Below are 14,167 nucleotides of genomic sequence, written 5' to 3'. Positions count from 1 at the left end.
GAAAGCACGGGTAAATCTTTTTCTGAACATGAGCCTTCCAGTTTTTCATACCACAATATGAATATATTGTTACAGCTATTTACATAACTGTTACCGCTCTCCGTAACCTTTCAGCGCGTCCAGGTTCCTGTGTTTCTCTCACGTTATTAGTGTGCTAAATATATTACAATAAAATATATTTTCTGTTGCTGTCCCATGGAGTCGTCTGGCCTCATTCTATGTACACGGTCGTCCACTTCGAGTCACTGTTTCCAAAGCAAAATTGCGTCCGACACAAGCGAATATCAAAGCAAAGCGATACAAGCACAAAGGGACCAGGAGGTGCCGCTTTGCATGTCGGGTCGGACACAATGGCAATTTTAAAGCTGTGATCCTGTTGTGTTACAGCCAGAAGTGGACGACCCTGTACAGCACTATACACATGAGCGACGCGTAGCGGCACCCTGTGCAAGTACGATTGTGACGTATACGCGGGGGAGTGCCACAGAACGCCAGGTAACCATGAAAAGGAGATATACCCTCAGTATGCTGACGAAGTCATTCTCGGTGAGAGTATCGAGGATGTTGACGATGACATTGCGCGCGATCTCTTTGCGCAAGCCCATCATGGAGCCGCTGCCATCGAGCAGAATGACCACGTCCTTGGCCGAGGCTGCGGCTTGCACGTACCTGCGGGTGCCAGAACCGGGGGGCAATTCGCACTGAAACTTACTCGTTACAGATATTTCGCACTTATGTGAATTGCCAGATTACTTTTGCGATCGGAGAGATGAAGTAGAGCACTCTTCTCGCAGGTATTTCACTGCATGACAGAGGCAAACATGCTACAAAAGCCGCCCATCATGTACTCATAAAACAGCGATTATCAGCATTGCCATATATAGAACAGTACGAGAGCAAGAAGGACGAGCTGGTTGAACATTAAGACAAATAATCACGAGAGTGGCGCCTAAAGTTGAAGGACGTCATGCTCGCGAATTTCGTGCTGTCTCATTGCAGCGTTCCGATTAACGACATAGGAGTTTCGTGATCGCATGCATTGCCGTATAGAAGGAACAAATGGAGAATGGTTGAGGACTTGAAAGTCATTGGTGTAGAGCAGTCGAAATAAGAGCTATGATTATAAAAGTTTCTGGTAACCAATCAAATGCGTATAGCTTGCATTTTAAGTTCAAATTTTCGTTAGCAATGGTTCTTTTGTTTTTACTTTCAGCCTGTGTACTTTTTATTAAAACCTACAGGATGCAGATAAAGTTTTTCATGAATATAAAAAAGACCATGTTACACAACCGAGGCGACCATTATGAGCTTGAACTAAAAATAAACAAATTTCAAACGTTTTTTTTTTCCCTCTGCTATAAAATTCCCGTCAATGATCGTTTTTTTTTTTCTTTTTTTTTTAAAGCGACCACTCAAAGGCTCTCGTTGTCCTTTCAGCGTGCAGAGTCCTGTGGCGAACGTTCTGGCCGCACGACAGCGCGATGACGTCATAGCCACATAACCTCTTGCGGGAATTTCTGAAACCCCAATACGCTCGCTTGAAATGCGATGTCGCACGTGGTGCCACAGCGAATAACGTTATATCCAACGCGAATTAGTTCCCCTTGTGTCTAAGGTTGTTTAACTTTATGAATAAATTAAGTTCGATTAAATACATTTCAGGCTGGATTCGAGCCCATCATCTTTGGTGGGCTCGCAAGGCACGCTTGTACACCTAGGGAACAAGCGTGCTTTATATGCATGTTGTGTGGAATTTTATTTAGGGTGGCATATTACGACTGTATGCAATAAGCACGTGTGCTTTTAAAGAGGACCACGGGCCGCTCTCGCGTCATAACTTTAAGGCAGAGCTGACGTGTTTCCCAATTTTAATTACATTAGTAATTACTGTAATCGTCATATGAAATGCGTTGAGAAAAACTTGCAAATGTTTTTTTTTTCCTATGCCTCACAGTACTCATAAAAGTGTATATATACGCCCGAAAAACTGGACTAAAAGTTAGGAGGACGCCTAAGCTTCGCTTTAAGCATAGACCAGGCAGCGCCTTCAACAGCGCCTATTGATTCCGCGAATTTTCAGCATCGAGAGAATGGAGCGAAGCTTGGGAAAATAGTCTGCTTTTGTTTGGTTTGTGAGGTATTACGTCCCAAAGCAACTCAGTCTATGAGAGACGCCGTAGTGGAGGACTCCGGAAATTTCGACCACCTGGGGTTCTTTAACGTGCACTGACATCGCACAGCACACGGGAGCCTTGCTTTTTTCCTCTATCGAAAAGCGGCCGCCGCAGCCAGGGTTCGATCCTGCAACCTGGGTCCAGCAGTAGAGTGTCATAACCACTGTGCGACCGCGGCGGGGCCTTGGGAAAATGTTGAACGTCGTTAGTTGGATTGATTTTGGGTGAATGGAAGGCGCTGTATCTGTCTCGATTATTACTCGGTGGATAACTACACTTGGAATGAGCGGCATGCTGTTGGAGGTACATATATGTCCTCGTTTCGAACCCCTATTGCAAATTAGCCTCTATCTTGAGTACGTGATGAATGCTAAAACCAAAAGCAAAGTGTTACGATACCGCTTTGAACTCAGAAGGAACGGTTGCCTCACAAGTTCGAAACTAAAAGGCGTGCATATTTTCATCCGACACGTCTTTCTCAAAACTATGGTACGGCGATGTTTTTTCGACCGAACGAGCTGTGCACACTTCATGTAAAAATAGAGATAAAGACTGAAAACTACAACTTTTCCACTCGACATGACCATATAACACGATGAAGACGACATTGAAGAAATCGCGAACACCCAATCACAATACCCGTTCTAATAATAGTTTTTATTTCTCACAGTGTCGTAAACCTAAAAACATTTCTTCTAGAAAATAAAGTTGGATAGAAAAATGGTAAGGGGAAGTCCCGCTTTCCCGCACAACATTATTATGAAAAATGGACAAAAAAAAGCATTCCTAATGTCGCGAATATCACACCAAAATTCTATATACTTTTTGAAGTTCAAAAACATGCTCTATCAGCAAAGAATAAAATCTGAAAATCGATCCTTTTTTTTCTACTAAACGAACCCTCACCTCACGTAAAATTGAATAACGCGTGGCGTCATCGCAAACATTCCTGCGTAAAAATGGAAACGCAGTGATGCAGTCACTGCACAGCGCGGCCTAGTTACGATTGCATCCACCAGGTGGCTCTAGCCTAAAACGCATGGCGCATGCGCGGAAAAGGGTGCTCATTGTAGCCATGAGTTCACAGATTGTTTTCAGTCCGTGCCGCCGACTGTAGGCGACCAGCACTCCGGGCTATAGAGAACAGAACATGCGCTAGCAATGACCCAAGCACTACAGCTTTCTGAAAGACAATTTACATCTTTTCTTTTTTTGGGATGGTGTTAAAGATGAGAAATTTAAAACAGTTGAGGCACAGCCGCACTGCGAAGCCCTTAAAGGAAAGATGACATGCAGAGAGCGAGCGCAGATAACATTCCGTTCCGCTTTGCTATGAACCGAAAGAAGCCTGTGCAAACAACGAGCCAAATTTCATCGCTGCATAGACAGCACTGGTAATTCACAACCGGAAGTAAGCTAAAACGACATACCATGGTCTCGTGCGGCACTCGTACATATCCGGGTCGTCGTCAGGCCACTTCCGGGCTGAAAATAGAATGAAATGCAGACGCCAACATTTGTACTTGATTAGCAGTAAGGGTAGTAAACTGTGCTGCGAAAGGCGGCTAGCTCTTATGTTTTGTATGTGCAAAAAAGTGAGTGTTACAGCAAAATAATCATGGCAAATAATTTAGCATCTTGATTGATGGCATTAACATATAACGCTATGTGTTCTTTCGCAACGTTAACCACGCATGTGCACTTCTGACAGTACAATGCAGATGTGTGCCATAAAATAATAAAGGTGCGGTCATTCTGATTGCGACAATTCTTGATCAGCCATTGAAGAGACTGGTTATTTTGCAGTTCAGGTTTTCTCTGCTATACAAGCAACCGTCGTCTTTTACGACAAGCTAGCGGGAGAGGTAACGGATAAAACTAAACGTAAAGGACAACCAAGCGCAGTGTCGGGCTTCATCGTGCCGAAGGCTTGTAGGAGCCCTTTACGAATCTGATGAACTAGCGAATACGTTTACATATGCACTTGGAAGGAGGCAGAAAATGTCGAAATAAACCTGGAATTCCTGAAAGGACGTAATTTCGACAGACGCCGTGTAATTCGTCATCAAAGGCAGGACGCTGACGGTGCCAGTATGCGGAATCAGACCGCTTCGGAAGCTACTAAGTTGTGAACGGAAACCGGAAGTACACTCACCGGGGAAGAGCCTGATGAATCCCGTACTGCTGCAGAAGAACTGCCAGGAGACGAACGGGTCGACGACCCGGTTGTTCTTGAAGCGGGAATTCATCCCCTCCGACCACTTGACAGCGTTCAGCACGGGAGCGGCTGCGCATGCGCGAAAAGAAAGGGTGCGGGAAGGTATACAAAACCATCAAGGCAAGGAAGGGTGGAGATACCGTCTGCGTATGGAGCATGTATATTTCGTCTGCTGTACTCCGCGCTGGAGGAATAGAAGGAGCGGAAGTGGTTTATGCGCAGTCCGTAACGTAATGTGCATGCGCGTTATTTAGATGCGTATTTTCGATGTTTGATACTTCTAACTACGTTTCCGTTTGGGATATTTTAGACAAGTGACTTTTCTTTGACAGCTTTTTTTTTTTTTTTTTTTTGCAATGCATTATAGCAATTTAAAATGAAAACCAAATAAGTTGATTTATTCAATTTAGTTAATTGTTTATACAAACATTAGGCTCTCTAATGGGCATAATATTCACCTTGCAGTAGAACCCACGTACACAGACTGCAGTGATGTATCTTGCACGGCTCCGAAGAGATAAATATCGAACAACTTTACACACCTGGTATAAGGGCGGCTACAGCATGAAATGCCCCATTCAGATGTTGGAACCCAAGTGAGTCGGAAATAAAGAAATGAACGTGGCACATATAAGCACTGGTTTGACGAAGAGGTCGGGAACTAGTGGCGACGGTCAGAGCAACCAATGGGCGGTGGCCGTTAGTGACAGTGATCGTGAATCCTTCGATTGTGCAATAGCCTCGAAACCTGAAAGCGTTCCGCTGAGACCTGGAAGCTGAACGTCGCGTTCATGAACCAAAGCGCAGTGTGGTGAAATCATGCACTCACATTTGCCGTAGATGTTGGTGGCCACGTGTATGGCGCTGTAAGTGAAGTTGACGTCGGCGTCGTCAAAGCGCCGATCCTGGTGCATCTCCATGGGCATCCAGTCGTCCGGATCCTCATCGTCAGACAGCTGAGGCACCGTGTTGGGCCGGTACAGCTTTTTGGCATTGAAGTAGCGGAACTGCCGGACAGAGCAGTGGTCGATGTGGTCAACCGTCCTCATTGTAAATCGCTTTTTGTAATTGATACAGTAACTTTCACTATTTGCTCTTTTCTCGGAGCCGGACTCGTATTCGAGGGAAGATAGAAAAAGAATCTACTGTACGCTGCGGCAGACTGCGAAAACTAGCGATGTTCCCTTGAGCACCCACACATCCAAAAAGCTGTAGGCGGCTATTTCATGGTCATCATTTTCGTAGAACTATATCCATTGCTAACCAAAACGCCCCTCCTATGCTCCTGCAATTGACCTTATCCGGCACCAACTGACTCCGCCCATCTAACTCTCTGCAGCCCTATGTGCCCACTCTGAGAAGGCACTCCTTCCCCCTCGTCCTCCTGAAGTCTCGTCGGCTACCCAGTGTACATATTCGTACTGAATGCCACAGAAGTAGTTTAACCGAGGAGCTATATTCATGCATAGCATTCGCCATGCAAATAATATGTAACTAACAAGCACTTTGCTCTCCAATAAAAAGTGCTCTGCTAAATATTACAAAACGTTTGAAAAAATCATGAAGTGTCCTAACAAAATGAAACAAACTGAGGGCTGTAGAGCGATTCCTGGTATATAGTCTGCAGTGAGTTGTTTATTTATTTGCCATATTCTTGCGATTAGTGAGCACTAATTAGATAACGTTTTATTTAAAGGATTGAAGAAACACGTGGAAGTGCAGGTGCTGTAGATTGTTTTGAAGAAGCGCTAGCTGCGTTGTTTCTGTCAAAGTACATTTACGTAGCTGTTTTTATTGGCTTTCAAATAAAATTATTACGTAACCAGCCGGTCGCTCATATCTCTGCATCAGTGCTCACTCAAGCCCTTATCGCTGAGAGGACGAAGGAGACAAACGGATCTCATTCCCTCAGACGCTAAAGTGACACCAATATCGCGAGGGAGCTTTTATTATGTGAGGTATAGATTTGTGAAAGGAAAAAAAAATAAAGATAAGCGAACGACAGCTTGATGCAAACATTTCAGATAGCCGTTTCCTAAGACGATCTTCGACTTCTGTGTTGAAACTTTTTTTCTGAAGCCAATATATTAGTTAGTTAATTAGTTTAACTAAATAATAAAGTTTGGAGAATGAAAATATACTACAGACTAGGTTATGCATATCTCCACAGCTCTCAGTTAGTTTCGTTGGTACTAGGACGCATCGCCTTTTTACAACTTGGGTTGCATCTAGATCGAACAGCCGGTTGAATTAGTTTTTATGCTACACAACAAACGAGGGTCCACATATGATAACAACAAAATCGGAAGACAGGAAATGCGCACTACTTACATCGATGTCTGTGCTGTATTTGTGCTCTCTGGCATTTTTCTCAGCCTCTTGTATCAAAACCTGCGTGAGATGATGGCGCGGGAACGACAGTGAGTACGCGGAAATCTCCGTCGCAACGCAAAGAAAAACCACTTTGACAATTTCAGTGGCGGTGTGGGATTATAGCTAACCGTTCTGTTGGGCCGAGTTTCTCAGCAGTGTCATTGTGTAATGCTACCCAGTCTTTCAATAAATCAGCAGTAGCAATGTGCAAGAAGTGGCTCAATACCACTGGCGTCATAAGGGCGTTAATTGGCTTCTGGAGTTATTGTCCACTGCATTCGCTGACCACAGCCCATCCGGGCCTTTCGTCAGAAGTGAGACTGGCCGTAGACAAGACGTGCACCAGCAAATTTGCATAGTAATCGAGTGAAGCATGCAAAATAATAAAAATTGAAAAATACACACGGAAGGCGACATTTCCTATCGAGTTAAGCCAAATGAAACCTGATGCTTTTGCGCTGGGATGTAGCTACCCATTGAAATCATTTATCGGCTTGCTACATGGATCCCCACCACACGTAGCACCAGCGAAAAGTACTATCGTGTTCGTGTTTCTATTAATAGCCCAGGTTTTATGACAAAAAAAGAATCAGTTCTTGTCTATGTTTATGAACTCTACAAACGTTTAATTTTACCACATAGTGACGTTTCGCTTTTCAAGTGTTCTCACGATCAGCCTACTTTTAGCACTAGACGTAAAAGCAGTTCGTGAGACGAACAGTGCAGGAAACATTGCTGCTCACTTATATGTCATTTTGTGGAAACGAAGTGCCATCGACGCACCTGTAGTGGCGGGCTCTACCGGGCATTTGTTTTTGTATTTTTACACGACAGCTTCGCACTGCTCAGAAATGTAGAACACGGCGTCCTCAAAAATCGCAGAACGGCAGAGCACAAGAAACAACCGTCCGCGCTCCGTTTTCTCCTCCACAGTATAGACGCTGCGGCCAACATCTGGAGCCCACAAAGCTCTACCTCAACGTCATCTAGGGATTATTCTATCTTTACTATCGATTTCAGCTAATCACGCCTCTTAAGCTTTCACATCATGGCGAGAAAGAGACTTCGTGTTCCGGCAAACAAAAAAGCAGCTCTTTGCTTGGTTTATAAGAGCAGCCGGTCGAGCCGAGCGAGGCACTCTGTCACTGCATTCTACGCTTTGTTCATCTCCAGCCGGTCGGAGCTCGGCGGCGGCAGGCACGACATCGCTTCGGCGCTTCAAAACCGCGCGCAGCGCCGAAACGGAGGAAAACAGCGGCCCTAGATTCATTACCAGCCTCGTTGGCGGTTCCGCGCAGACGCACACAGAAGCGAGCAATGCCGCGACACCCCTTTCCTGCTGGGCGCTGCTATCGAGCGTCAACGTACCACGCACCGTGAGGACTGGGCCACGGCGATCTATAATATGCTCGGCGAGGAGGGGGTGGTAGCAGGGAACGCGTGTCGGGGAGGACGATGGCTCGCTTCCCCATTTCCCCTCCTTCCACTCCCCACGTTTCCCTCTTTTACGGTCAGCCTCTTTCATCTCCTCCACTTCCCACCCTTTCTCCCTTCTACCTCATACCTCCACATCCCTTTACCTCCATCTACCCTTTACTTCCCCCCCCCCCCCCCCCTATCTTTCCCCGTGGGGCCGGTCAGTGCAGTCCTGTTCCCCAGGACATGATCAGAGTGCACTCGTCCGCACTGGCAGGCAGGGCGCGCGTGTTCGCGTGGTCCATGACGGGGTGTTGTGGGGACAAGTGAGCCGGAAGAGCGCGCCTCGGCCCCATGCGAAAATAACGGCAGGAGGTGGGGGTGGAGCGGAGACAGCGCCGGACAGCGTTTGGCGCGTGCTCACCGGTTTTAACAGGCAACGAGTGTGATTTCATGGTTTGTTCTGGTCAGCGTACGTAACACGTTAATTATTCCCCCTGATATTTACCTGTTCTTTTCAATGCATGTCTGCACTGATACTATATGATTCGCGAAAGGCGCGGCCAGGTGGCAGACCGGTGATATAACAGATCCGTGAAATGGGAAGACGTTTGGAACAGCTTTCGATATGGATCACTGAACGTGATTACAGCCTGTTTTTTGGAATAACTATATAGCGCTCACTTTCAAACGCACGCCGATATGTGGTCTCATAGGCAGGTTTTGTCAGAAAAAGAGGCCAATAATCAATGCTGACAACCTTGTTTGTTTCTTGTCTTTATCATAAAATAGGTGAACAAAGGTACCGTAATTTGAATTTGATTCTTTTCTTTACTTTGGAAGCATAACCGACGCAATTCACGCGGTGTGCAGACTTAACTGTAACACGAAATATACAGTAGAAAATGCAAAAAAACAACCGAAGAAATGTAGGCGCTCTGGTTTATATTGACTATAGTATATAACTGAAAATAAAAACAAAACTTTGACAGGCACTTACCTACTCTGGCATGAGCTTTGATTTCAGGTATGGCTGTATATCTATAGACTCTAGATGGTCCCATTCGATGGGTCTCTTATGGCCCAATTGGTCATGCGACCTTGCATTGTGGTTATGTTGTTTTGATGCTACTGACTGCGCAAGCATAGAGCCGGATGGAGTGAAATCACGAAGGAAACGCTGCATAATAATTGGAGAGACAGTTCGCTCTATCTCCAGACTAGGCAAGGGTGATGCCTTGTAATGAGCAGGGAGACATTTGTGCAGCCAGTGAGAAGAAAGAGAAACAAATTTACAGGGGTTTAGCTTTAGGTAAACCTGATAGGTTGCGTCAGCAAAGCTGACGTAGCTTCTCTTTCTGTTCTTTCTTTTTCTTCTCCAACTTCTTCATCTTCCTCTTCTTCATCTCCTTCTTCCACCTCCTCTTTTCTTCTTTTTACTCTGCAGCGCGGCGTGGTTACCGGCCGGGATTACGCGATGGGCTGAAACCTGGCGTAGTATTGCTTACACAATAAAAAACATTAAAGTTAAGAAGTGCTTGTGACTGGGCTAGTTGGAATATCTTCTCACAAACACAATTAACACAAGGTTGTCGCCGGCAAACTGCTTTTTTTTTTTTTTTTGCAATTTCCTGCTGGCTGTCTTCGAGCTTAGATGATTTTTATCTTCCTGAAATTATTTTTTCTCTTGAGAGTCGTAGTTGTGTTCCAGCCAGTTCAGAAAAACGCCAGTGATGCGCAGTGGACGTATAAAAAACGTCTTAATTAAAATTTAATCGTTGTCTTAGGGATCTACTTTAGTCTTCCAGTACATCAGTACTGAGTAAATCTTTGTTTGTACGAATAAGTAAACCTGGTTGTAAAGAAAATTAAAAAAATTGCCGTGCTCCTGTTTTTAAAGCACTTTGGTCGCTCAACTGTATCGCACAGCGACAGTCCGTTTCTGCCATTTCTGATTTTTTCTCAAGTTAAACTAGGTCGACTGGTCACCTAATTTTATAATGGGTGGATGCATTTGGTACTATTTCTCTGCGGCTACTTAAAATTAACGTGTTTTTTTTTTAACGGTCGCAAAACGTCACCCTTTTGGTTGAGTCCACCGCCGCGCCGCAGAGTAAAAAGAAGAAAAGAGGAGGTGGAAGAAGGAGATGAAGAAGAGGAAGATGAAGAAGTTGGAGAAGAAAAAGAAAGAACAGAAAGAGAAGCTACGTCAGCGTTGCTGACGCAACCTATCAGGTTTACCTAAAGCTAAACCCCTGCAAATTTGCAAGTTTTGGTTGAGGTGGGGGCTTCAGGTGTAGCTAAAATATAATTAATTCAGGAGTAGCATGCTAGGCTTACCACCAGGCAGACATCTCCTGTTGCCATTAAAATATCTCTCTCTCTCTTCTCACAAATGCTGCGCTGCTTAGTTGTACACGGACAAAGAAACATTAGGCACAATCTGATATCAATCAACAGCTAGATAATAAATAAGCAGTCATGCATATTTCAAAGACTTGTAAGCCTGCACAAGGGTGGGGGCTTCAGGTGTAGCTAAAATATAATTAATTCAGGAGTAGCATGCTAGGCTTACCACTAGGCAGACATCTCCTGTTGCCATTAAAATATCTCTCTCTCTCTTCTCACAAATGCTGCGCTGCTTAGTTGTACACGGACAGAGAAACTCGACAAACGCTGAGGTTAGGGCACGGCCAATAGAAAAGAAAAAGCGTGAAGTAATTGAGGCCTTTCGGATGGTACGTCGCGTGCTTGTGTTTCCTTTTTCCTTTTCTAAAAAATAAAACTTCATTGCGCTTAACCTCAGCGTTTGTCCTGTTTCTTTGTCCGTGTACAACTAAGCAGCACAGCATCTGTGAGAAAAAAACATTAGGCACAATCTGATATCAATCAACAGCTAGATAATAAATAAGCAGTCATGCATATTTCAAAGACTTGTAAGCCTGCACAAGGGTGGGGGCTTCAGGTGTAGCTAAAATATAATTAAGATATCAGCATCATATAGAAGCAAGATATGACTAGACTATTAGTCGCACAAGAACAGAATGAAAAAAAAAGCATGCACCGTAACATAAATCAAAACAATGTCACTTATAGAACAGCAAGGAAGTAGCATGGGCCATTGTACCGGAATGGGACTACAAATTTGAGAGAGTAAGAAATAAGTAAACCATCCCCTTTTATTTACGATGTAAGGCGGCGCTCAACAGCGTCCGTATTCAAAGAGGACACCAATATTATCATCTGATCCAGCTTTGAGTCATTCTAGCCAGCTTACAAAAGTTGAAGCCGTAGCAAGCAAATGTACTGACGGTAGCAGAAGAAGATTGAATGACATGCGCTCACGTTAATGGATTCCGTCTTAGAGGTGACCAGATTCCCCAGATCCCTAAGCATCTTCTCTGTCAGGTGGGCGATGTCCTTGTGATGGGGTTTCGCCTTGAACTCCTCGAAGTTCTGCGCAGAAAATGACAGAGAGACAAAGAAGTCACTTCGGGGAGACGTGGTAACGGACCTGTGCAGTGTATGCTTGCTTGCACGAAACAAGATAAACATTTCAAGAAAATAGTGAAATGAAATAAAAAAAATATCTATATTTAGGCTCGTGTTGAATTTAGATTACTCTAGGCTCAACCAAAAGGATGACGTTTTGCGACCGTTAAAAAAAAAACACATTAATTTTAACTAGCCGCAGAGAAATAGTACCAAATGCATCCACCCATTATAAAATTAGGTGACCAGTCGACCTAGTTTAACTTGAGAAAAAGTCAGAAATGGCAGAAACGGACTGTCGCTGTGCAATACAGTTGAGCGACTAAAGTGCTTTAAAAACAGAAGCACGGCAATTTTTTTTATTTTCTTTACAACCAGGTTTACTTATTCGTACAAAGATTTACTCAGTACTGATGTACTGGAAGACTAAAGTAGATCCCTAAGACACCGATTAAATTTTAATTAAGACGTCTTTTATACGTCCACTGCGCATCACTGGCGTTTTTCGGAACTGGCTGGAACACAACTACGACTCTCAAGAGAAAAAATAATTTCAGGAAGATAAAAATCATCTAAGCTCGAAGACAGCCAGCAGGAAATTGCAAAAAAAAGAAAAGAAAAAAAGCAGTTTGCCGGCGACAACCTTGTGTTGCAAAGAAACTGAAAGAAAAGAAGGCAAGTTAAGCAAGCTTCTTCCGCGAAGAGAGTGAGAGAGGGAGAGATCTTTCGGCACTTAGATCGGCCGCAGACTCCTACACCCATTTAGCTTCAATGAAACGTGCGGTAAGAAAACAAAATGCTAGAAACATTTTCTCCCATCATTTCGCCTTGGTTCTTTTTTTTCCCCTTCCTAGGTGCCGAGAATAATTTAATCCGCCGGGTTCATCACACCGAGGCTGTACTGGCTCAAGAAAGGCTATACGCGAACACTGGCAGAAAGCTATAAGCGTAGAGAGGCGGAGCGGCAAAACGACTTATGAGGTTATTCAACAAATCGCCACTCATATTCCTCCCTTTCATTTCCGTTTTACGGCTTCCTTTCACACTGGGCTTTGTTGTGGGGATCAATTTAAACGTTTTGTTTTATCTTTATATATATTTTTTTCATGCTGCGAAAGTCTTTCCAGTGGCCTGATTCATTTCTCGCAAAGATGCGATTTGTGCGCCTAAGGCTGTTTCTTTTTCCAGTTCTTCCCCGCACTGCCATGCGCTTCTTTTATCGTGGTCAAATGAACGAAAAAAAAGTTCATAAAAAAAGAAAACTTTTATTCGAACTTCCGATATCGCGGCTTGCTTTCTATAGCTTCAGCAGCAGTAACTTCCCAACTTATTTCGCATTCATAATTTTACTATAGACGGCAAAGAAGCGGCCAGTGACGCATATATATATATATATATATATATATATATATATATATATATATATATATATATATATATATATATATATATATATATATATATATATATATATATATATATATATATATATATATATATATATATATATATATTTTTGGTATTCTAACAATGTATTCTTTCTGTCTTCCTACCACAACTCCTTCAAGAGGTAGCAGTGTTGTAAGTAAACAAATTCAGGAATAGAGCGGCAAGTTGAGCTAGTTGGCGTAGGTTCTCTGTTTGAATAGAGAAAATACGCTAAAAAATAACGAGGAGAACAGAAAAAAAAAAAGTCTGCGCGCGTCATGTGCTTTTCACTTGCTGTTGGGCGTGTTTTTTTTAGCGCACTAGCCCTAGTCATATGATGAACGCACACAGGAAAGCTCGCATTAGATCTTCAGCAACTAAATCACCTGTCACGTCCACAATGTATTTTCGCATCTGACATTCGCCGGCGCTAGACCTTCTTTCTCTCCGCTGCGCATGCATGAAGACAGTCAGCCAATTCCCGGTGGCATCCAAAGTTCGCCCAAAAACTCCTTAAGAGGGGATTTTTTTTTTCTCCTTAACATCTCAGTATGAAACTTAATAGGTGATGGACGTCACTACGGGAACGTTAAATTATTTGCATGCAAGTAACAGTTTGGTTATATAAAAAAGGACATCGATGACAAACTGATTTGAAGTGGAAAGAATAAACGTTGGTTGGCATGTTAGAATGCAACCTAAGAGGTACACCAAACCCATGGTGGCATTGCTTTGTTATCAGGTCTCTAAAGCTTTTTTTTTTTTTTTTTCCTTTTGAAGCGAAAGGTTTACCAGCCATATTACGCGAAAATGCGGTCGCCGGCGTGTGGCCTCGATGGTACCCCAAAACGACTTACAGGTGTCCACAGAAACAAGTGTGACAGGTACTGCACATTTCCATTCCTGCGAACCAATGATTAAGGCGAAAGCCTTTATAGGCTCATGGTGAAAATCTCGCGTCAACGAGATTTTTCCCGCGAGATTCTGCGAGTGACAGCTACTGCGTCTTTCCTTTCCCGTCAACTTATGGTTGTTGTTGTGGCTGTAGGAAGAAGGAAAAGAAAAT

General features: G+C 43.7%; 1 protein-coding gene across 2 annotated transcripts in view; it reads right to left on the bottom strand.

Moving 5' to 3' along the window:
• LOC146179639 (voltage-dependent calcium channel subunit alpha-2/delta-3-like) overlaps window positions 1–14,167 on the bottom strand; it is a 204,430-nt gene that overhangs the window by 74,437 nt on the left and 115,826 nt on the right. For both annotated transcript variants that reach the window (XM_084579291.1, XM_084579292.1), the window contains exons 3-8: window positions 11,527–11,637; window positions 6,724–6,783; window positions 5,222–5,399; window positions 4,330–4,461; window positions 3,605–3,659; window positions 519–669 (exon numbers count right to left, since the gene is read on the bottom strand). In XM_084579291.1, the coding sequence (XP_084435417.1) occupies window positions 519–669; window positions 3,605–3,659; window positions 4,330–4,461; window positions 5,222–5,399; window positions 6,724–6,783; window positions 11,527–11,637 (687 nt within the window). The remainder of the gene's footprint in view (window positions 1–518; window positions 670–3,604; window positions 3,660–4,329; window positions 4,462–5,221; window positions 5,400–6,723; window positions 6,784–11,526; window positions 11,638–14,167) is intronic.

This window comes from Amblyomma maculatum, chromosome 9, assembly GCF_055883805.1.
Source record: "Amblyomma maculatum isolate TAMU_Amacu chromosome 9, ASM5588380v1, whole genome shotgun sequence".
Taxonomy (NCBI): domain Eukaryota; kingdom Metazoa; phylum Arthropoda; class Arachnida; order Ixodida; family Ixodidae; genus Amblyomma; species Amblyomma maculatum.
This window is presented reverse-complemented; position numbering and strand designations above follow the sequence as displayed.